The 21,870-nt window shown below is 45.4% G+C and overlaps 1 protein-coding gene across 1 annotated transcript in view; it reads right to left on the bottom strand.

The window, feature by feature from the left end:
- The window catches only part of ZDHHC21 (zinc finger DHHC-type palmitoyltransferase 21), a 1,352,192-nt gene that overhangs the window by 808,622 nt on the left and 521,700 nt on the right, over positions 1-21,870 (bottom strand). Inside the window, exon 4 of the mRNA XM_044061254.1 lies at positions 7,699-7,810. Coding sequence (XP_043917189.1) covers positions 7,699-7,810 — 112 coding nt within the window. The remainder of the gene's footprint in view (positions 1-7,698; positions 7,811-21,870) is intronic.

A 21,870-nucleotide genomic window follows, 5' to 3' on the forward strand; every position in this document is an offset into this window, starting at 1 on the left:
TAGGATGTCATGAATAAATGAAGATCAACAACGCAAATGGAACGTTATGGTAAGAATATAACTTCTTTATTTGATGGTGTTAATCTTCATTCATTCATGAGGATGGGACAGAGTTTCTAGCTACTTTGTGTTCTGGGAGGCCCTATGGAAGGATATTCCTGAGCACCATTGAGCTAAAGAACACTCTCTCCCTGGAAACCATGTCCAATTTGTAATGAGTGATAAAGGTATGAGGGGTAGCCCAAGTGGCTGCTGCGCAAATGTCATCCATAGAAGCTCTGGAATGAAAAGCCACAGGAGTAGCAATCTGATTTGGTTGAATGTGCCTTGATTTTAATTGTTAAACGGATTTGATTTTGTTGCTAGACAAAACAGATGCAGTCTCTCAGCCATTTCACCAAAGGGACTTTGGAAACTGATTTTCCTAACTTGGGTCCTGAAAATGGCAGGGACAATTGGTCAGATTTTCAGAAAGATTTTGTCCTGTCCAAGTAGAAACGTAATTGTCTATGTATAGCCAATAAATGTAAACAATATTCTCCTTTATTACAAAAGTTTGGGAAGAAAAGTGGCAGGTTGATGGATTGATTAATATTTGACTCCAAGACAACCTTGGGTAGAAAGGACGGGTTAGTCTGAAGAGATACTCTCTCTTTGTGGAAGACTATGGAAGGATGTTTTACGTACAAGGCCCGTAATTCTGATATTCTTCTCGTCGAGGTGTTGGCTACCAAGAATAAAGTCTTCCAAAACAAGAATTTTATATTGCAAGTGGCAACAGGCTCAAAGGGATGACGAGTCAAAGTTTGTAGGGCCAGTGTCAAATTCCAAGGTTCAAAGGGCTCTTTGAAGGGTGGTTTTATATGCATGACTCCTTTCAAGAAAGTTTTACAGAGACGGTGAGATAATAACGAGGAATCTTGGAAACCATTACGGATGTTTGAGATAGCTGCTAAATGGACCTGGGATCGTAGAAGCTGAAGCTCCTGAATGGAGTAAGGTTGATAAATACTCCAACACTGAATTAATGGGATCTAGAAAGGGGTCCAGTCTCTTTTCTCAAGACCAAAACACAAATCTGTTCCATTTACTATAATACTTTTTCCTGGTGGAAGGTTTATGGTAAGCCAGAAGTATTTTTTGGACAGGGGAAGATAGGTTATTTTGCCTGGCAATTACCAGAAGTGGAGGTATCAAGCTGTCAGCTTGAGGCTCGATAGGTTTGAATAGATCGACCCCTGTGGGTGTGACAGTAGTCCTGGAGTTGGATCCAGTGGAGAACCAGGTGAGGCCAAAGAAAAGGAAAGCAGACTTGTTGGGGCCAATAGGGTGCAATGAGGATTATTTTGTTTCTCAACTGAAGTGCTTTCTTTAGAAATTGTGGAATGAGAGGAAAGGGAGGGAAGGCATAAAGCAGTCCCAGGGGCCAATCGTATACTAGAGCATCCCTTGAGGACTCCCCCTGAGGGGGGATTAGGGCAAAGTAGTTTCTGCATTTGTGGTTGATGGGAGACACGAACAGATTGCAGCAAGGCTGACCCCAGTGATAGAAAATTTCCATCACTACTTTGGGATTGAGAGACCACCTGTGAGGCAGGAGAATGCATCTGCTCAGTTTGTCTGCAATCACATTGGAGTTCCTGGGAATGTGCGTTGCTACTAGAAAGTGGTTGGAGGCTATCACCCATTGCCATACTCTCATGGCTTCCCGACACATCGGGTAGGATCTGGTTCCCCCTTGTTTGTTGATATACTAGATGACCAACATGTTGTCTGAATGGATAGCAATTGTCCCCGATGGGAGGGCAGATTGGAAAGCTTGCAGCGCCAGAAGCACCACCCTCAGTTCTAGGACACTGATATGCAAATTGACCTCTAAGGGGGACCAAGTGCCTTGAACTGCCTTTCCATGAAAATGCTCTCCACCCCACCCCATCAGGGATGCATCTGTGGTTACTATGGCCTTGGGCTGAGAGGGTGAGAAGGGACGACTCCATAGTTCCATTTCTGGCTTCATCCACCAATTCAAATCCTCCTTGCAGTGGTTCGTTATGTGCTTTGGGTGGGACATAGGATGTGTTAATACAAACCACTGTGTTGCTAGCAGCCACTGCAGTAATCTCATATGGAGTCTTGCTAGGGGAACTATAGTGATCATTGCTGCCATTGATCCTAGCAGTTGAAGGACTGAATGAGCTGGGACTTTGTCTTGAGAGAGTATCCCTCGGAGTTGAGATCATAGTCTATAGAGAGGAAGAGCGACAAGGCAAGACCTTGTGTCGAATATTGCTCCTATGAATTCTAGGCTTTGAGTAGGTACTAGTTTCAATTTCTCTTCATTTATTGAGATCCCTAAGAGCCGTGCTAGCTGTAGAGTGTAGTGCAAGGCAAGAAGAAGTAGATGCTTGGTGGGAGTGATAAGGAGCCAAGCTTCTAAATATGGAAACACCCGGAATCCTTGGAGTCTCAAGTGAGCTGATACTACTGCCATACATTTGGTGAACACTCTGGGGGCTGTGGAGAAACCAAAGGGCACCACTCGAAACTGGTAGTGATTGGCACCCATCTGGAACCAGAGATATCTTCTGGAGTGTTTCTCCATTTTTATAAGGTAATACGCATCCTGGAGATCTATTGAGCACATCCAGTCATCTCTTTCCAGGAAACAGGAGGATAGACTGAACCGTGACCATCCGGAATTTGGTTTGTCTGATGAACTTGTTTAGTATGCTAAGATCCAAAATTGGTCTCCAGTCCCCTGTCTTTTTGGCACTAAAAAGAACCTTGAGTAAAATCCAGATTCTATCTGGTCTAGTGGGACTATTTGGATGACTTTCGAATTTCTTGTGCTGCTATGTTCCTCTGACTGGGTAGAATGTCGGGGATTCACCTTTGCGGCCTCAGGTAAAGATCGTAGAGGATCTGATAACTTCTGGTAATTATTGTCTGCACCCAGGAATCCATTGTGATTGAAAGCCAGGCTAAGTGGTGCAGAGAGAATTGTCCCCCGACTGCTTCTAGAGGCAAGCAATCAGGCCGCTCTTCAGGAGCGCTGCTAGGGCTGTCCAGAAAAGAATCTCTGGACCCCTGGTTATGCAGACCCCCTCTGCCTTGTGGGGGAGCGTCTTCCTGATGAGTTCCCCACCTCTGCCCCGGGGGGGGGGGACTCGTCACATGTGTCACGGAAAGGCCCTTGGGATTTCTTGAACCACATCTTTCCACTTCTCTGATTCTTAGTATAGGATCATTGGGGAGTGGAAAAACATAAGCCCAGAGCAGATAGGGTCTTGCCATCCTTCTCATACCTGGCTAGTGTGTATTTAACTTTTGGACCCAAGAGAGAGAGGAAAGATTAATGTAAGCATTGACGAAGGAAGACTTGAAAGGGTCTGCAAAGTCACACAACCACATCCAGGCATGATGTCTCACGACAACACCTGCACCCATTGCTCTGGCCACCCCTTCGGTTGTATGTGCACTTAACCACATGGATGAGTTAGATATGGATTCCAGGGTGGCACGCTGTGAGGCAACTTTGTCACGTACCTCATCAGACACTGCTCCTGCTAAGGTTCCTGAGAGTTCTGTGATCAGATCCCTTTGGAGATGGGTAAAATGTACCAAGTAATTCACCGTATGGCAAAGGTCGTTGAAGCATAAACCTGCTTCCCTAGTTTGTCCATCATCCGAGATTTGTTTGGAGGATAGACAGCAGAACTCTCATCTGCGAGTTCTTTCCTTGTGGCCGCCGCCACCACCACCATAGCATCTACTGCCAAGCCTTTTGGACTAATGGCTGTGATCCTCTGGAGGGGAGAGTATTTTGACCAGTCTCCGGGGGATTGGGTCAACGGTATCAGGGGCCTTCCAGGCAAGCTGCATGATGAGCTCAACCAACTCATTTGCAGGTGGGGTCACACAGGAAGTAGAGGGTTGGGCACAGAAAACCTGCAAGAATATAGATTCCTCCAAGGAAGGGCTGGTGGACTTCCAGTCACCCCTCTGTTTCAAGATCTCCAGTATGCCTCCAAAGGCATCCTCAGAGGGCAACCGTGGGGACCCTTCCCCCTCATCATAATCTGTATCTTCAGTGAGAGATTCCTTAGGAGAATCAATGTGCTTCCTCTTGCACGATCTCTTACGGGGTGGCTCTTAAGGTCTGAAGAGGACTCCTAAGAGAAGGCACCCTGCGGTAGGGTATCCTGCTGCTCCCATGCCCGATGTCCCCGAGTAGTGGACTGTGGCAGCTGTGAACCAGAGGACATGTATACAAGACATTCTGGCACCGAAGGAGCCAACTGCGAGCCTGCTGAGATGAGCGCATTTCCATCACCTGAAAAGCAGGCCTACCCAAAGAGGGTGGGAGCCCGGAACCAAGAAAGACAACCTCAGAACTGGGGTCACACCCCACTCCAACAAACCCACCTCCAGGGAAGGAGCTGCCAAAGCAAAGGCGCAGTACAAAAAATCTGCGCTGTACTAGGGATCAGGGTACCAACAGACCAGTCATGGTCTCGAGGGTGGGTCATCTGCAACTAAGCCATGGTCTACAGTGTAGGTTCCTGGAACCACGGTAAGATCTACCAGTGGAACCGAAGAAGCTAGCACTGGGAGAGGCGTCGGCATCGAGGGCTCCAAGGCCTGCAGGGAGGTTGAAGGAGGACTGTAGGTTGGAGTCTGTGGAGAAAAACCTTTGGCTCCAGGTGGGAGGGAGGTCCTAGATGGAGTTGGGATGCCTCTTGGCTGCTAGGAGCTGATCCACAAGTCTCACTACATAGAGCTCTGAAAGGCTCCTGGTGGAATGGGTTGACATCCCCGATGGAGATTCAGGTCTGTCAAGGAATGGGCTTAGCTGCTGTCCAACAAAGGGGTGAACAGACGGGGAATATCAGGTCCTGGCAAGTGTCTCGACCTTCAGCACCATGGTCAGAAGACCAGAAGATTGTGATGAGGGGGGGGAAGTAACCAGTTTTAAGGGAGAAGCTATTGTCAGTGGCGAGATTGTCTGTGGTACCGTGGAAAGTGTCGGTACCATGGGATTAGTGGTTGTTGGTTCAGTAATCAAGAACGGCACCGTGGATGGAGTTTTACACTCCAGTGTCAAGGAAGGTGTCGAAGTCATCTTGGCATGTTTAGTTTTCGGTTCCATATGAACCTGGGCCTTAGTAGTTTTTGAATCCTGGGACTGAGGAGACGATGGAACTGAATGGTTCCTCTTCTTGGTCTCTTTCTTAGGGTGAGTTGAGACCTCCACCTCAGATAAAGCCTCCAAGAAAGGGGTTTTCAAGAGACCCTTTAAGATTAGCTAGTTTCTGCGCTCAGTTAAGGTGCGGGCACTAAAGCCCTTACAGAGCTCACACAGAAGTTGAATCTTCAAATGTGGTACTCCTACGCAATATACGCAGGAGAGATGCCCATCGGAGTTTGGCATCTTTCTGCCACATTTGTCACACTGTTTAAATCTAGTAGTGCCCTTCTTGTCAGCCATTATCAAGACTACAAATAAGAACAATAAAAGAGCAATTAAACAGCAATTGAACAACAATGAAATATCCTGTTACACGACTAGGGATATACACACACAGGCACATAGAAGAAAGAAAGAAAGCTTTTTTTTATTATAATTTACCAACAATAGTAAATAGAAATATACCCAAAGAGTAAAGGGAAGGGAGAAGAAAATACCAATGATGGTATTTAGAATAGCAAAAGGTAAAGGAAGGGAGGGGCCTGTACCAACAATGGTACAAAGAAATACCAATACGGCAAAAAAAGTAAAAAAAAAGGGGGGGGGATTCACTCACACAGACAGGGAATTATCTGCAACTATAAACTACTAAGAAAAGGAAGGATTATAGAATAGAAGACTAAATTTCAAATATTGAGATGAAAAGCAGAACACTTAGCTTGACAGCTGGCCTGACGAGTCTTGAAACTCTACACAGCAAATGAGATCAGAGGAGATGAGGAGAAAAGCACTATGAGGAACCTTAGCTTGAGAGTTTCTGGCTGGCGCAAGCTTGTATTTCGGCTGAGTCGGTTCCGAGGATGGAACAGAAACCCATCCATCATGAATGAATGAAGATCAACAACGATCAGATGCTGATTTTTCCAGCAGATCAAGGCAGAATAGGATTACCCAATTTGAGGGGGTATTTTAGAGCAACACGGTTAAGACTCTTATACATAGCACAAGCAGAAAACTATAATTAAAAGTGGAAAGGGATGATGACACGGGGGAAGCTCAAGAAACAAGGAGAGATTGGAATTTTGGATGCAGACTCTTAAGGAGAATTACAATAATCATATGGAATACTGTATTCATAAAGCAGCAGGGAGTATTTTAAAAACTAAATGAGCATGGGAGTGGAGAAAAGAGATTCAACCAATAGGGATGACTGCAGTTAGGGATACAAACAGGCAAGAGGGGGCTGGAATTTATTGAAGAAAAATGGCAAAGGATCCAAGGTACTGGCAAATAACTAGAAAAGGGAAAGGTAAAAGAATGGGAAGACGCCAAGAATTTATTTGGACTGCAGATTAGAGATTGTTTATATTATGACATCAGTCCTTGATATGGAAGGGAAAGAGAAAGAAATAGAGGGGTCCTAAATGAAAGACCAGCACTGGTAGAGTTTTTAGTAGAATCTAGAACAGAAGCTGCAATTAAAAAAGGAATAATTAGTACAGCATATTGCATATGGCATGATAACTATAAGAATCAATCAGAGGAGCTTAGAAATGACTGGGAAGGGAGACTGGATAAGGAATTCACAAAAAGACAATGGGATATATATCTATATCTGCCAGGTATGCAACAAAGTCTTGAATATTTAGGATCTTTGCCTGGAAGTGTTTACACTGGTATTTTTATACCCCAAGTAAACTCCGAAGAATATTGGATGTGTTTACACAGGTATTTTTATACTGCAAGTATACTCTGAAGAATTTTTCCTCAGGTGGATAGCAAAAGTTGGTGGTGTGATGGGAAGAAAGAGGTAATTGTAAACATATTTTTTGAGAGTGTAATGCGTTAGCAGACTAAAAATTCCATGCAGACCGCTCTGTCAAGGCTGCTGGGTGAGCAGATTGGATTGACTGTGGAGATGATTTTTTTGAGCTATGATACAGAATCAGAATTGCATAGACATTGTAAAGCCTTGCTCAGTCTAATTATAGTGGCTGCCAAAAAAAGCAATTACTATAAAATGGAAATCAAAAGTCTAAACCAACTTTATGAGAAGTACTGAATATAGTTAACAGAGATAAAATAACGAATTGGGATCTTCAGAAAAGGGAAGGAGCAAACTACATATGAAAAAATGGGAAATGTGGGAACAATAGAGAAGGAATGAGGTTTAAAAGAAGGCAGGATTTGAATGAGCTATCTAATGTTTAACTGTCAATGACTGGATAGATTATAAGTGATATATAATGTTTGCAACTGCAGTTGCGTCAATGGTGTCTGTGATGCATAATGTTTGCAACTAAAGTTGTGTTAATGCTGTTTGTTTTTCATTTATATAAATGTAAGATTGCCTATGTCATACACGATCATTTAATAAATATTTTTTTTGTTAAAAAAAGACATCTTTTCTAGTAGGAGGGTGGGGATGGGTTAGGCAAGCCTACAAAATTATGTATAGAAAGGTACATGAAAAGCTAAAGAAATTTTATTGAACTTGTGAAATTCCTTACCATGGACAGTGATGATCCATTTTCCTGACGCAGTGCCCACAGCGGCTACAGTGATGGGATCGCTTTGGTCTCATCAAATTGCACTTACTGCACAAATCCCAGTATTCCCTTTCTATAGAAAATAAAACAAAAGCAGTTAGGAAAGCACAGATCAGATTCACATTTCTTATGATCACACTCAAATATGAAAGAAAAACAAGGTGCTATAAAGTACAGCAACTCGCAAAGTGAACACAAATCAGTATCAGCACCACCTTAAATTGATTAAACAAAGGCCATATACAGTTTACATGGTATAACAACAAGAAAGGAAATTTGGTGAATGAGATATAGAAGCAGGCAGTGTAGACTATAAAATACATTTTTATACAAGTTTATTTAATATGGCATTTTAAAAGGTGGCACAGGTACACATACAATAATAGAAAGAAAACAAACGATAACATTTCCATTGTTTTCATGCAATATGCATATGTACTTCAATTACAGCTGGTTTAGATTTGGTTTCCATTTTCTAATAATTGCTTTCTTCATAGCCAGCAACAATCACCTGAGTAAGGCCTACACGGAGTATGACGTACGAGTGTAAAAATAACTATAAGAAGCAGTGTCAATGTAGAATCAGCACTAGAAAAATGACATTTTGTATATGCTTCTGTTTATATAAAAAGAAAAGTGACAATATGTTTACATCGTCAAGAAGAAGAAACAAAAATAAGAAGTTATGTACCTACCATAACGTTCCATGTTAGTTGTCTTCTCTCGCCTTCTTTCTTGCTTGATGGGTTCGGAGCCGATCCCTCGGCTCCGACTCGGCACTTGCTAAGCTCGAGAGTCACTTTTACCAGCTCGAGGCAGCCCCATATCCCATGATGCAAGGCGGTAAGTACCCAGATCTCGTTTGATGACAAAGGGCAATAGCACCAAGCATAAAATACTTCCCAAAGGAAGAAAGAAAAACTTACAGATGGAAGAAGGACCAGGTCTGAATGGTCTTCAGCATAACAGTTTCTTATAACAAGGTCTGTCCAGGCCAGGGGAAGGAGGGAGGGTCGCAAGAAAGAAGGCGAGAAGACAACTAACATGGAACGTTATGGTAGGTACATAACTTAATGTTAAGTTGTCAATCTCGCCTTCATTCTTGCTTGATGGGACCGCCCCTAGCACCTCTATCCTGGGTTCCCCAATGGAACAAACTCTTGAGGACTGTAGAGCCAAAACTGGCTCTGTCCCTGGAGGCCAAGTCCAATTTGTAATGGGAAACAAAAGTGTGAGGAGTGGCCCAAGTGGCCGCTGCACAAATAGTGTCTAAAGGAAGTCTAGCTTGAAAAGCTGTAGAAGTAGCTAAGCTCCTAGTTGAATGTGCTTTAGGTTTTGAGCACAGCTGTTTTCCCCTGAGCAGATAAATTTCAGAGATGACCAAGAAAGCCATCTAGACAAAGTCACTTTAGAAACAGGAAGGCCTTTTTATTATCCGCATAGGAAACAAAAGTTGATCAGATTTTCTAAATTTTTTGTTCTGTCCAAATAATATCTAAGTTGACGGTGGACATCAAGATAATGTAGCTTTTGTTCAGCTCTATCTGAATAGTTAGGAAAAATACAGGAGATCAATGGATTGATTCAAATTGTTCTTTGAAGCGACCTTAGGCAAAAAGGTTGGGTTAGTTCTCAAAGATACTCTGTCTTTGTGAAAACCAAATAGGGGTCGAACCGAAAGAGCATGAAGTTCAGACACCCTCCTGGCCGATGTAATAGCCACTAGGAATAAAGTTTTCCAAGAAAGATATTTCAGGGAACAAGAAGCAGCTGGCTCGAAGGGGAAGAATCAAGGATGTCAGCACTAAATTTAGATCCCACTGAGGAGGAGGATTCCTGATTGGAGGTTTTAGTAGGAAAATTCCTTTCAAGAAGGCCCTGCAGAGCCTATGGGACATAATATTATGATCTGCTATCCCGACATGAAAATTGGAAATAGCAGCCAATTGAACTCTGACTGTGGAAGAAGAGGAGCCTGCATGAAAAATCTCTGCTAAGAAGTCCAGGACTGCCTGAACAGGGGCAGTAAAAGGATCGATATTCTTGGCCTTAGTCCAATAAGAGAAACGTTTCCATTTGCTTGTATAAATCCTCCTGGTAGAGGATTTTAGCGGTTACTATGACGTCTCTAACTGGGTTAGAGATCAAAGGAAGCCTGGCTAAGGAAGGAAGTGGAGCAACCATGCTGTGAGGTTGAGAGAAGGGATTGACCGGTGCAGCTGACCCGATTGGTGTATCAGAAGATCTGGCACTGGGTCCAGATGCCACGGCTGCACCAAAAGGTGATGATGGAGGAACGGGAACCAAACCTGTCGAGGCCAGTAAGGGGCAATGAGAATCAATTTGGCTCTCAAAACGGTAGCTTTCTGGATAACCTGAGGGATCAGAGGAAATGGAGGGAAGGCATAAAGAAGTCCCTGGGGCCAATCCTGGGTCAGAGCGTCTCTGGGGGGATGGCCTGATAGAGGGAAGAGGCTGAAGAAGTCTGGACATTTGCTGTTTTGGGGAGTAGCAAAAAGATCGCAACATGGACGACCCCATTCCAGAAAAATCTCTTCTGCTATAGATTGCTTGAGAGACCACTCGTGAGGCATGAGAATAGCTCTGCTCAATCTGTCCGCTACAATGTTGGTTTTCCCAGGGATATGCGTTGCTACCAGAAACCGATGAGAGGAGATCGCCCATTGCCATAGTCTGAGTGCTTCTCGACACAAGGGGTAGGACTTGGTTCCACCCTGTTTGTTGATATACCAAACTACAGACATGTTGTCTGTGTGGACTGCAATTGTCCCTACGGGAAGAAAGTCGTTGAGGGCTTGCAACGTTAAAAGCACTGCTCTCATCTCCAGGACATTTATGTGCAGATGGTACTCGAACGGCTGCCACGTCCCATGAACCATCCTGCCCTGATAATGACCCCCACCCGATCAGGGAGGCATCCGTGGTGACAGTGGCTATCGGGGATGGGGGTACAAAGTACCTGCCTTGGTGAACCTGAGGAGATGTGATCCACCAAGCAAGATGCTCTTTGCATGTCTGTGTCACCAGAATCTGGTGACGCATTGGAAGTTGCTGGTATGACCATTGTGTGAACAGCATCCACTGAAGAAGGCGCATGTAGAATCGAGCCAGGGAAGAAGAGTAATGGCCGCAGCCATGAGACCTAATACCTTTAGAACCATTCTGGCCTGTACTTTCTTGTTGGCCAGAATGATCCTGACATGACTCTGAATGTCTGAAACTCTTTGATCTGTAAGGGTAGCTGACATCCGAACAGTGTTTAAGTTTGCGCCTATGAAGGTAATAGACTGGCAGGGCGATAAGGATGACTTTTCGAAGTTGATTGAGATGCCCAAATGAGAACAGAGGTTTATTGTGTAATCTCTGGCTTGTATAAGCTGATGCCTGGTGGTGGCTGACAGGAGCCAGTCATCGAGATACGGAAACACCTGGAATCCTTGACGTCTCAGGTGAGCCGTGACCACTGCCATGCATTTGGTGAACACTCTGGGGGCTGTAGTGAGACCAAAGGGCAGGGCTCTGAACTGGAAATGACTGGACCCCAGCCGAAAGCGGAGAAATCTCCTGGAGCGTCTGTGAATTTTGATGTGATAGTACGCATCCTGAAGATCTATTGAGCACATCCAGTTGTCCTTCTGTAAGAAGGGCAGAATTGACTGAAGAGTGACCATTCGGAATCTTGTCTTCCTGACAGACTTGTTGAGTCTGCTGAGATCCAATATTGGTCTCCAGTCTCCCGTCTTTTGGGGACCAAAAAGAACCTTGAGTAGATTCCGGGCTCTGAATGGTCTATTGTAACTGGCTGAATGGCTCTTTTTTGCAGTAGTTTTGAGACTTCTAACTCTGCAATTTCCCTTAGACCGGGTGGTACATCTGGAAGGGAATTTGAGGGGAAGGGACTTTCCTCGAAAGGAATTATGTAACCCTTGGATATGATCGACTGTAACCACCTGTCTTGAGTGAGGGAATGCCAGGCTTCTGGGTACAGTGATAATCTTCCCCCGACTGCCTCCAAGGAGGGACAGCCGGGCAACATCTCAGGGATGCTGAAAGGGCTTGTCAGAGAGAGGCTCTCTGTTTCCCTGGTTTTCGGACCCCTCTGCCTCTAGAGCGGCGTCTGTTGTTGTTACCCCTCTGCCTCTAGGGGTAAACTGACCACGTGAATCCGGCGTGACTCCTTGGGATTTACGGAACCACATTTTCCCACCTTTCTGTCCTTTGGGATAAGGTCTAGAAGGGGTGGAAAAACGGACTCCAACAGCAGAAAGAGTCTTGCCGTCCTGTTCGCACCTGGTCAAGGTTTCCTTCACCTGAGGGCCAAACAAAGCTGACCCATCAAAGGGAGAATTTGTGAAGGACGCCTTAAAGGGATCCGCAAAATTACATAGCCGCATCCAGGCTTGGCGTCTAAGAGCCACACCTGTACCTGCGGCTCTACTCGCTCCATCCGCAGCATAAGATATTAGCCGCATGGAGGAGTTTGCAATGGAATTGAGGGTTCCTAGCTGCAACGCAATTTTTTCTTGAGCCCCTGCAGCTGTAGGATCCTGAACTACTTCACCCAGCTCCTTAAGGATATCCCTCTGGAGTCTGGTGAAGTGACATAGGTAATTCAGCGAACGCATAGCAAAGGTCGCTGAGGAAAACATCCGCTTACCGTACCTATCCATGGTCCTAGAGTCCTTATTAGGAGGATGGACGGGCACGGAAGGATCTGCGAGTTCCTTTTTGGTGGCCGCAGCCACCACCATGGCATCAGCGGGGACACCCTTAGTGAGGAATTGCTTGTCACACGGGGCAGTGATAAATTTTGAAGGCCTCCTAGGGACTGGCTCTACAGAGTCAGGAGCTGCCCACGCCTTCGTGCAATAACCTGCATAAGGGGGTCGAAGGCGGAGACACCCAGGAGGTGGAGGGCCGAGATCCAAACGCCTCTAGGTATACTGACTCATCCTCAGAGGGATTGTTGGTGGGCCAGTTTCCCTCTGTTTAAGGAGTTCTAGGATGTCTGAGAAGGAGACATCCTCAGAGGGGGATCTAGGGGATCCCTCTGACTCATCAAAGTCAGTATCCAAAGTGACAGACTCGGGGAGTCTACATGCTTCCTCTTACAAGTCCTCTTCCTAGGAGGATCTCCCGAAACATCAGGAGAATCCTCGGAAGAGGGGAAATTCCCAATGGGGAAACCTGAGGCGGAGGATCTCTGGGTCCTGTAGCAAGAGAAGTGGCAGAGATGTCAACAGGTACTATAGAGGGAGGAGCTACGGGAACAGACTGCTGACTGATACCAGTGGCCAGCACACTCTTCATCACCTCGAATGCTCCCTCCCAGGCAGGTCCGAGAGAACCCGTTCAAGAGCTAGGAACTCCAGGGACCACCGAAGGGAAGTCTCCGAGGCAGATGTCGGAGCCGAGCTCACCAAGGCCGAGGCTCCAAGGGGAAGAGCGGGTTCGGACAAGGGTCCGATGCCACTCACCCCCTCGGAGGAGACCATGGAAGCCCGACCACCGAATCCCTCTAAGGAAGGTCTCGAAGAGGAGATAAGAGTAGAGGCTGAAGGAAAAGAAGGGGGTATCCGTCCTCCAGCCGTAGCAGTAACCATTCCCGAAGACTCCAACTCCAAGCTCTGGGGTAGAGTTGAAGGAGGAACTGTAACGGGGTGTGGACCAACAGTCGTCTGTTGAGATGGACTATGTAACATTTGGGCCAGTACCTGTGACTTAAGTAATCTACTGACCACTGTCTCTAGGTCATGATCTGGCAGTCTGGATGACCTTGAAGATCGGCTCCGATGGCTCCGTTCCGAAAGAAGAGGTGAAGCCGGAGCCGAAAGTATCGGCTCCAAGGAAGGAGACCTCGACCTCTTCCTGGAATGAGCCATCGGAACCGATACTATAGATCCTGTTGGAGCCGACTTCTCGGAGCCGACAGGAAGCCTCGATGTATCGGCTCCAGCCGGAGCCGATACAGCCACCAAAGTAACGGTGTCGGAGCCGATCGGAGCCGACACCGATGCCTGTGCCACATGGGGTCGGAACCGATCGGAGCCGACACCGGCGGTCGATGCAGATTCGGCACCGATAGCCATCGGTGCCGAAGGCTTTTAAGCCAGAATCGGCTCCAGCCGGAGCCGATCTTGACTCAGAACGAGTCGGAGCCGAGGCCGCAGGCTTAGACACAGAAGCCTGGGCCTTGGAAGATTTAGCTGATTTTGATGGAGCCGACTTAGCCGGAGAGCCCTCCGGCTTAAGAAGGCCCCTAAGTATCAGCTTGTTGCGTCTTTCCTGCAGGACTCTCTGGCTGAAGGAATGACAAATAGCACAGGAGTCCTGCAGGTGAAGAGGCCCCAGGCAATACAGGCAAGAAGTGTGACCGTCTGTCAGAGACATCTTCTGACAGCACGAGTCACACTTCTTAAAACCTGAGACCCTCTCCTTTGACATGGTGCTTCACAAAAAACACACACACACACACACCAGTCAAAAATTTAAATTAAAGAAAATACCAAAAAGGTATTCCTAAAAACAAACACATACACACCCTAACAGGGAGGGGATGGGATGGGTAAAGTTTGACTAAAAAATATTAAAAGAGACAGGGATTTTCTGTCAGGAAATCTAAATAATTAACTTATAACTAACAATAAAAGTTTTTTTTAACAAAAGGGGCTTTAATATCAATAAAGTGAATCACTTACCAGGAGCTGGTAAAAGGAGGACCTCATAAGCGAAGCGGCAAACGAGATCTGGGTACTTACCGCCTTGCATCATGGGATATGGGGCTGCCTCGAGCTGGTAAAAGTGACTCTCGAGCTTAGCAAGTGCCGAGTCGGAGCCGAGGGATCGGCTCCGAACCCATCAAGCAAGAATGAAGGCGAGATTGACAACTTAACATCTTGTTTTTAAAAAAAAAAAAAAAAGTTATGGGAAAACTGTAAAGATTTTTTCAAAGATAGTAGATAAAATAAACATGGATATGATTAAATATGGATATTATGAGAACAGAAGTAAAGAATATTTAAAAAAAAAACATAAAAAGGTATTTTATGTCACATGGGTTATATGGAATGAAAGAATAAATGAAATTATGTTTAATAAAGGATCACTACTCTTTTTGATAAGTGCTGTGGGGTATTTTACATCTACCTGAACTCCCTCCAGTCAAGCAAAGGGACCTCACTTTGACCTCACTCTAACATCTCACCCTAAGTACAGAACACTCGGATACAGAAGAATCAGGATTAATGTACGGGTATACTTATACAAGTCAGCAGCCTCTATTATTGACTTGTACCATCTCTATAAGGTAGTTCTTGCTTTTCATGACTTCATCCCACTGAGAAAGGTAGCTACCATGAAACACATTGAAATGCATTAGAGTACATCTGATGGTGGGTAGCTGTATTTGTTTCAATGGATAAAAGATGACATCTTGCAAACGGACAGGTGATAATTCATTGTGTGGTGTATTTGCTAGTATCCCAAGTGTTTCATCATTGTTTCATGGACTGTCCACAGACACTGGCCTTTAGTAACATGAAACCTGCTATACACCTCAGTAAAAGATATGTTTAAATCAACTACCATCTGAGGAGCAGCTACATTCATTTAGAAGTTTGTAATTTTTCTCTCCTTAGAAGACTCACTTGCAGTATAAAATTTTCACTGTTATCCACTTTGGCACAATGGCCAGTATTAGGAAATAGTGATGTCACAAATGTGATCTTAAACCTAGGTATGGCTCACATAATGGCAAGCATTTCTGAAGTATTTTGAAATGTCTCTGGGGTCTATATCATATTTTCAAAGTTTGAAAACTTTGAACATTAATTAATTGAAATTAAATATTCGAAATTTCAAATATCGAACATAGAATTTTAAAAAAAAAAAGGAACTTACCTGACTGGTGTAAGCAGGGGGGCAAGCACCACCTACGTGGGTGTCTGCGACCCCCCCCACACTCTTTAAATATACCAACTCCGAGACTGCACTATAATGCGGGGAAGAAGTAGTGCGGTCTCGGACTTGGTATATTTAAAGAGCGGGGGGTGAGGGAGGCACAGCCCCCCCATGTGGGGGTGCAGGGGGGCTTGCCCCCCTGCCTACACTTTGTTTTGGGTTTGTTTTTTTTTCCGTACATATGTTTGAAGTTATAACTTCGAACATTTAAATTCGATTTTATGATGTTCGAAGTTATAAAACTTCAAACATATAATATAGACCCTGTCTCTGTACAATAAAAAATAATAAATGCTTGGGATGGTACCTGTCTTTATATTCTCATTATAAATTAAAATGCTGCCTCTAACCTTGGTTTACCACTTACTATTTTTCTTTGTGGAGTTCACTGGCATAAACACCAAAGCTTTGCCATACTGATGAATATGACTTGGCAGTTTGTAGGGATGTCTGAATCATGTGAAACACTGATCTTCTGGGTTCCACTACAATACAAATAGTCACTGTCAGCTTAAAATGTGGATTTCACTGTACTGTGACAACAACACTTTTTTGCTCCTCTAAAACATTATTTTGCTTTGTTGTTGGTGCCTCAGAAAAAAAACTGAGGCATATTCATACTAAACAAAGGTGCTGTCAATTTACCTTTTACCAGGTGCTTCTCTTTGTTCATCAAGCTTAGATTCTGATGGCTCTATCGTTCAGCTCAGGTTTGTAGATTAATTCAGCAGCTATTATACAGTGAATATATGCTCGTTACTGTAGAGATTCCAGCTGAAGCAACATGAAAGCTTCTAAGCAAATTTGCCACTCTGCTTTAACATTGTCTGGGGCTCTTCATTTATTTTTTTCGGTCTGATCTTACCTGAGAAAATGTTATCTCAGGCATTGCTGTACATACTGCTATCACTATGAAGCTATGTGCTAAGAAAAAACCAGAAGAATATAAAAAGAAGTTATGTCTTACCATAACGTTCCATCTGTGTTGTTGATCTTCGTTCATTCATTACTGATGGGCTATCGGTTCCATCCTCAGAACCGAGCCAGCCAATATCAAGCTCTAGTCAGCCAAAAATTCTTGAGCCAAGGTCCTACCCAGAATGCTCTGCTCTGTTACTACAGATCGAGTTTGCAAGTTGATAGATAAAAGTAGAGGCTACCTCTGGTCATAACATACCTACCAGAAAGGAGTACATAAGATCAACCAAGAACCTCTGGATGGGGGACGAAGGGTGGGAAGTAGTGAATGAACGAAGATCAACAACACAGATGGAACTTTATGGTAAGTCATAACTTCTTTATCTGATGTTGTTAATCTTCGTTCATTCCTTACTGATGGGACAGAGTCCTGGGTGGCCCTCATGGAAGGACATTCCTGAGCACCATGGAACCAAAGGAAGCTCTACCCTTGCAGGCCAAGTCCAATTTGTAATGAAGAATAAAGGTATGAGGTCTGGCCCAAGTTGCAGCTGAGCAAATATCATTGAGGGAAGCCTTAGCATGGAAAGCTACTGAAGTTGCCATAGACCTTGTAGAATGTGCTTTCACTCTGTGCGGCAAGGTGATGCTGTTGTTGTTGTAGATAAAGGTAATGCAATTTCTCAACCATGAAGCCAATGTAACTTTTGATACAGGATGACCCCGTCTACATCCAGAAAAAGCCAGAGAGAGTTGGTCTGATTTACGGGTAGATTTTGTTCTGTCCAGATAAAAACATAATTGCCTATGAACATCCAAGGAGCGCAGGCAATACCCTCCCTTGTTAGAATGGCTAGGAAAGAACACTGGGAGATCAATAGACTGGTTGATAGATTGGTCTGACACCACTTTTGGTAAAAAAGTAGAGTTGGTTCACAGTGATACCCTGTCCTTATGGAAGATAAGATAGGGAGGATTGATGCATAAGTCCTGAAGTTCTGACAATCGCCTGGCCGATGTGATTGCAATCAAAAACAAAGTTTTCTAAGAGAGATATCTTACATCACAAGAAGAGACAGGTTCAAAGGGTGCAGCTGTTAAAGCTTGCAAAACCAAAGCCAAATCCCAAGGTTGTACGGGTTCTCTAAAGGAAGAGTTTAGGTGGATAACCCCTTTCAAAAAAGTCTTACAGAGTCTGTGTGACATAAGTGAAGAATCTTGAAAACCAATATGAAAATTTTAGATGGCACCCAAATGTACATGAATAGTAGATGCAGACACCCCAGAGAGGAAAAGATGTGATGAGTAATCCAATACCACTGAGACCGGGACTGACAAGGGGTCTATTTGCTTATCTGCTGCCCATATAGGAAAAACCTCTTAATTTGTTAAGGTAGATTAGTCTGGTGGACGATTTATGAGATGCAATAAGAATACTGCGCACAGGGGATGAAAGGTTTTCATGCCTGGCAATCAAAAAAAGTGGACAAACCAAACTGTCAGTTTCAGGGTTGTTAGATTGGGGTGAATCAGACCCTGTGGATGAGAGATCAACGTTGGGGATGGATTGAGGATCCACTTTTGATCTAGCAGGTGAGGCCAGACAAGGGAAACCAGACTTGTTGAGGCCAATATGGAGCAATAAGGATCACTTTGCTCTTCAACTGTCGTGCTTTCTTTAGAAAGTCGGGAGATGAGGGGAAGAGGAGGATAGGCATAAAGAAGACCAGAGGGCCAAGCGTGGACTAGAGCATACCTTGGTGACTGTCCCCGAGGGGGGATCAGGGCAAACTACTTGCTGCACTTGTAGTTGGTTGGGGAGGCAAATAGGTCACAGCAAGGCTGGCCCCAGCGGTGGAAGATTTTTGCCGCCATCAGAGGATTGAGGGACCACTCGTGAAGCTGTAGAATGCACCTGTTCAACTTGTCCACTATCACGTTGGAGCTCCCGGGAATTTGTGTTGCAATCAGAAAGCGGTTGTGAGCTATCACCCATTGCCATATTCTTAAGGCCTCTCGGCATAACGGGTAAGATCTGGTTCCCCCTTGTTTGTTGATGTACCAGACCACTGGCATGTTGTCTGATTGGATCACAATGGTCCCTGACGGAAGGATGGAGTAAAATACTTGCAACGTTAGAAGCACTGCCCTCAGTTCCAGGACACTGATATGCAAAAGGGCCTCTGTCTCCAACCAGGTGCCTTGGACCAAGTTTCCCTGACATAACCCCCCCACTCCATCAGGGAGGCGTCAGTGGTCACTGTGGCTATCGGTTGATGGGGGAAGAAAGGCCGAGACCATTGTTTGGGATTTCGAGACATCCACCAGTGCAAATCTTGCTTGCATCTCTGAGTCACACTTATTTGAAAAGACAAAGGGTGTTGTAGAGGGTACCACTGAGTGAGAAGTAGCCATTTAAGAAGTCTCATGTGGAATCTGTCTAGGGAAACAATGGTAATCGAAGCTGCCATCGACCCCAATAGCTGAAGTACAGATCGAGCTGGGGATTTGTGGTGACAGAGCAGTGGTTGAACTTCTTGTCTTATTCTCTGAAGTCTGTTCTGGAAGGGATGCTGTGCAATTTCTCATGTCCAACAGTACCCCTAAGAATTCCAAAGACTGAGTTGGGGTTGTGTTGGATTTCTCCCAGTTTACAGTGATTCCCAGGCTTCGAGCTGTTAAGAGAGTATACTGCAGGGCTTCTTCCAGTAGACACCTGGTGGGGGCAGTAAGGAACCAGTCATCTAGATATGGAAACGCTTGGAATCCTTGAAGTCGCAAGTGAGGGATAACCACTGCCATGCATTTTGTGAACACTCTGGGGGCTGTAGAGAGACCGAAGAGCAGGGCTCGAAACTGGTAGTGACTGGTTCCTATATAGAAGCGGATGTATCTTCTTGAGCGTTTGTCTACTTTTATGTGGTAATACGCATCCTGAAGATCTACACAGCACATCCAATCATCTTCTTCCAGAAGAGGAAGGATAGACTGAACTGTGACCATCTGGAATTTCTCTGTTTTTACAAATTGGTTTAGTGTACTGAGATCCAGAATTGGTCTCCAGTCCCCTGTCTTTTTTGGCACTAAAAAGAACCTTGAGTAAAATCCAGATCCTATCTGGTCAGGGGGGACCGTCTGGATGACTCTTTTTTGTAGCAGCTTTTTGATTTCGTGTGCTGCTGTTTCCCTTTGACTGGGTGGGACATCGGGTAACACTCTTGATGAGACTGGGCAAAGATGGAAGGGGATGTGATAGCCTTTGGATATAATCCGTTGTACCCAAGAGTCGGTTGTTTTGCCAGGCAGTAGGTTACAAGGAGAACGCCCCGACCACTTCCAGAGGTGAGCAGTCAGGCAATGCTTCAGGAGTGCTGATAGGGTTGGCCAGAGAAAGAATCTCTGCCCCGAAAGGGGAGTCTTCCATTGGAGTTTCCCCCTCTGCCTCTAGAGAAAAACTCGGCACGTGCATCCTGGAAAGAACCCTGGATTTCTTGTGCCAGATCTTTCCACTCCTCTAATTTCTAGAGTAGAATCGCTGAGGGGTGGAGTGTCTGACACCAACAGCAGACAAGGTCTTGCCATCTTGTTTGCACAGTGCCAGCATATCCTTGACTTTAGGGCCAAACAAAGAAGCGGCCTCTATAGGGGCATTCATGAAGGAAGCCTTAAAAGGTGTCTGCAAAGTCACAAAATCGCCTCCAAGCATGTCTGGTGACTATACCTGCGCCTGCCGCTCTAGCCGCCCCTTCCATTGTGAGAGAAATAAGATGCATGGAAGAGTTGGAAATGGATTCTAGGGTGGTTATCTGAGAAGTCACATTATCACAGACTTCATCATAAAACAGCTCCTGCCAAGGTTTCAGAGAGCTGGTTGATGAGATCTTGCTGAAGCCTGGTAAAATGTGCCAAATAATTCAAAGACTTTACGGCGAAGGCCAATGAAGCAAACACACGCTTCCCTAATATGTCAGTCGCCTGGGACTCCTTGTTGGGTGGATGGACAGTTTGGCTCTCTTCTGCCAAATCCTTCTTAGTAGCAGCTGCCACCACCATAGCATCTACTGGGAGACCACGTGACCAGTGGGGGTGCTCAGCAGGAGGCGATATTTTATCTGGCCTCTTAGATATCACTTCCATGGTATCAGGAGCCTTCAATGCGTGATGCACAATGAGCTCATCGGCAGGCGGGGTGACCGAGGAAGTAGGGGGCCAGGCACAAAAAGCCTGCAGGAATACGGATTCCTCAGAGGAAGGATTAGAGGGCTTCCAGTCACACCTCTGTCTATAGTGGAGTCCATGTGTTTCCTCTTACATGATGCTTTGCGGGGTGCTTCCTCAGAGGGAGGTTCTGGGGAAGACTGCAAAGAGAGGGTCTCCTGAGGAGGAGAGACCTGAGGCTCTTGTGCCTGGTATCTGGGAGTTGAAGCTTGTAGCAATTGTGGCACAGATGGGGGAGATGACTCCGACAAATGAGCTTTGCCAGTGGAGGCAAGCGCCCTATACATGGCCTGGAAGGCTGGTCTGCCCAATGAGGGATGGGAGCCTGAAACAGAGCACGACAACCTCAGAACCAGGGTCACACCCCACCCCGACGAGTCCACCCCCAGACCAGAAGTCTCAAGAGGACCTTGAACCATAAGAGGGAGAGCATCCCTAGAAGGTGCCATAGAAAAAATAAGCGTGGAGCCAGGAATGCCCTCCCCAATGGCACAGCCACTGGCCTGAGAAGAGCCCAGTGCACCGAAGGCCACAAGGATGACTCTGGTTCCAAAGTGAGATCCACTACTGGAGCCGGAGGGAGGGAGGCTGCTGTCGGAGTAATAGGCTTCGAGACTTGAGTGGAAGTCGAAGGAGGAGTATACGTTGGGGTTTGAGGCAAAATACGTTCAGCTAAATGAGGGAACATGGACTTTGACGGTTGAGAAAGACCTCTGGCTACAAGCAACTGGTCAACAAGCCGCAACGCATCCTGCTCAGAAAGACTCTTGGTTAACCTCATGGAGAAGGCTGATGGTGATTCTGGCCTTGCCAGGAAAGGACTATGCTGACTGCATGCAAAAGGATCCAATGAAGAGGAATATTTGGTCCTTGCTAATTCAATAGGTGCACAGCTCAGAGCCAAGGAAGTCTGTACCAAAGAAAATGGTGTGGAAAAGGTCTGTGACAAAGATGTCAGCGCTGTGGTAGTTGAAGGTGTCTGCACCGTAAAGGCAAAGGTCTGCCCCGAAGGGTACG

Source organism: Protopterus annectens, chromosome 2.part0 (assembly GCF_019279795.1).
Source record: "Protopterus annectens isolate FY-2018-M chromosome 2.part0, PAN1.0, whole genome shotgun sequence".
NCBI lineage: Eukaryota > Metazoa > Chordata > Ceratodontiformes > Protopteridae > Protopterus > Protopterus annectens.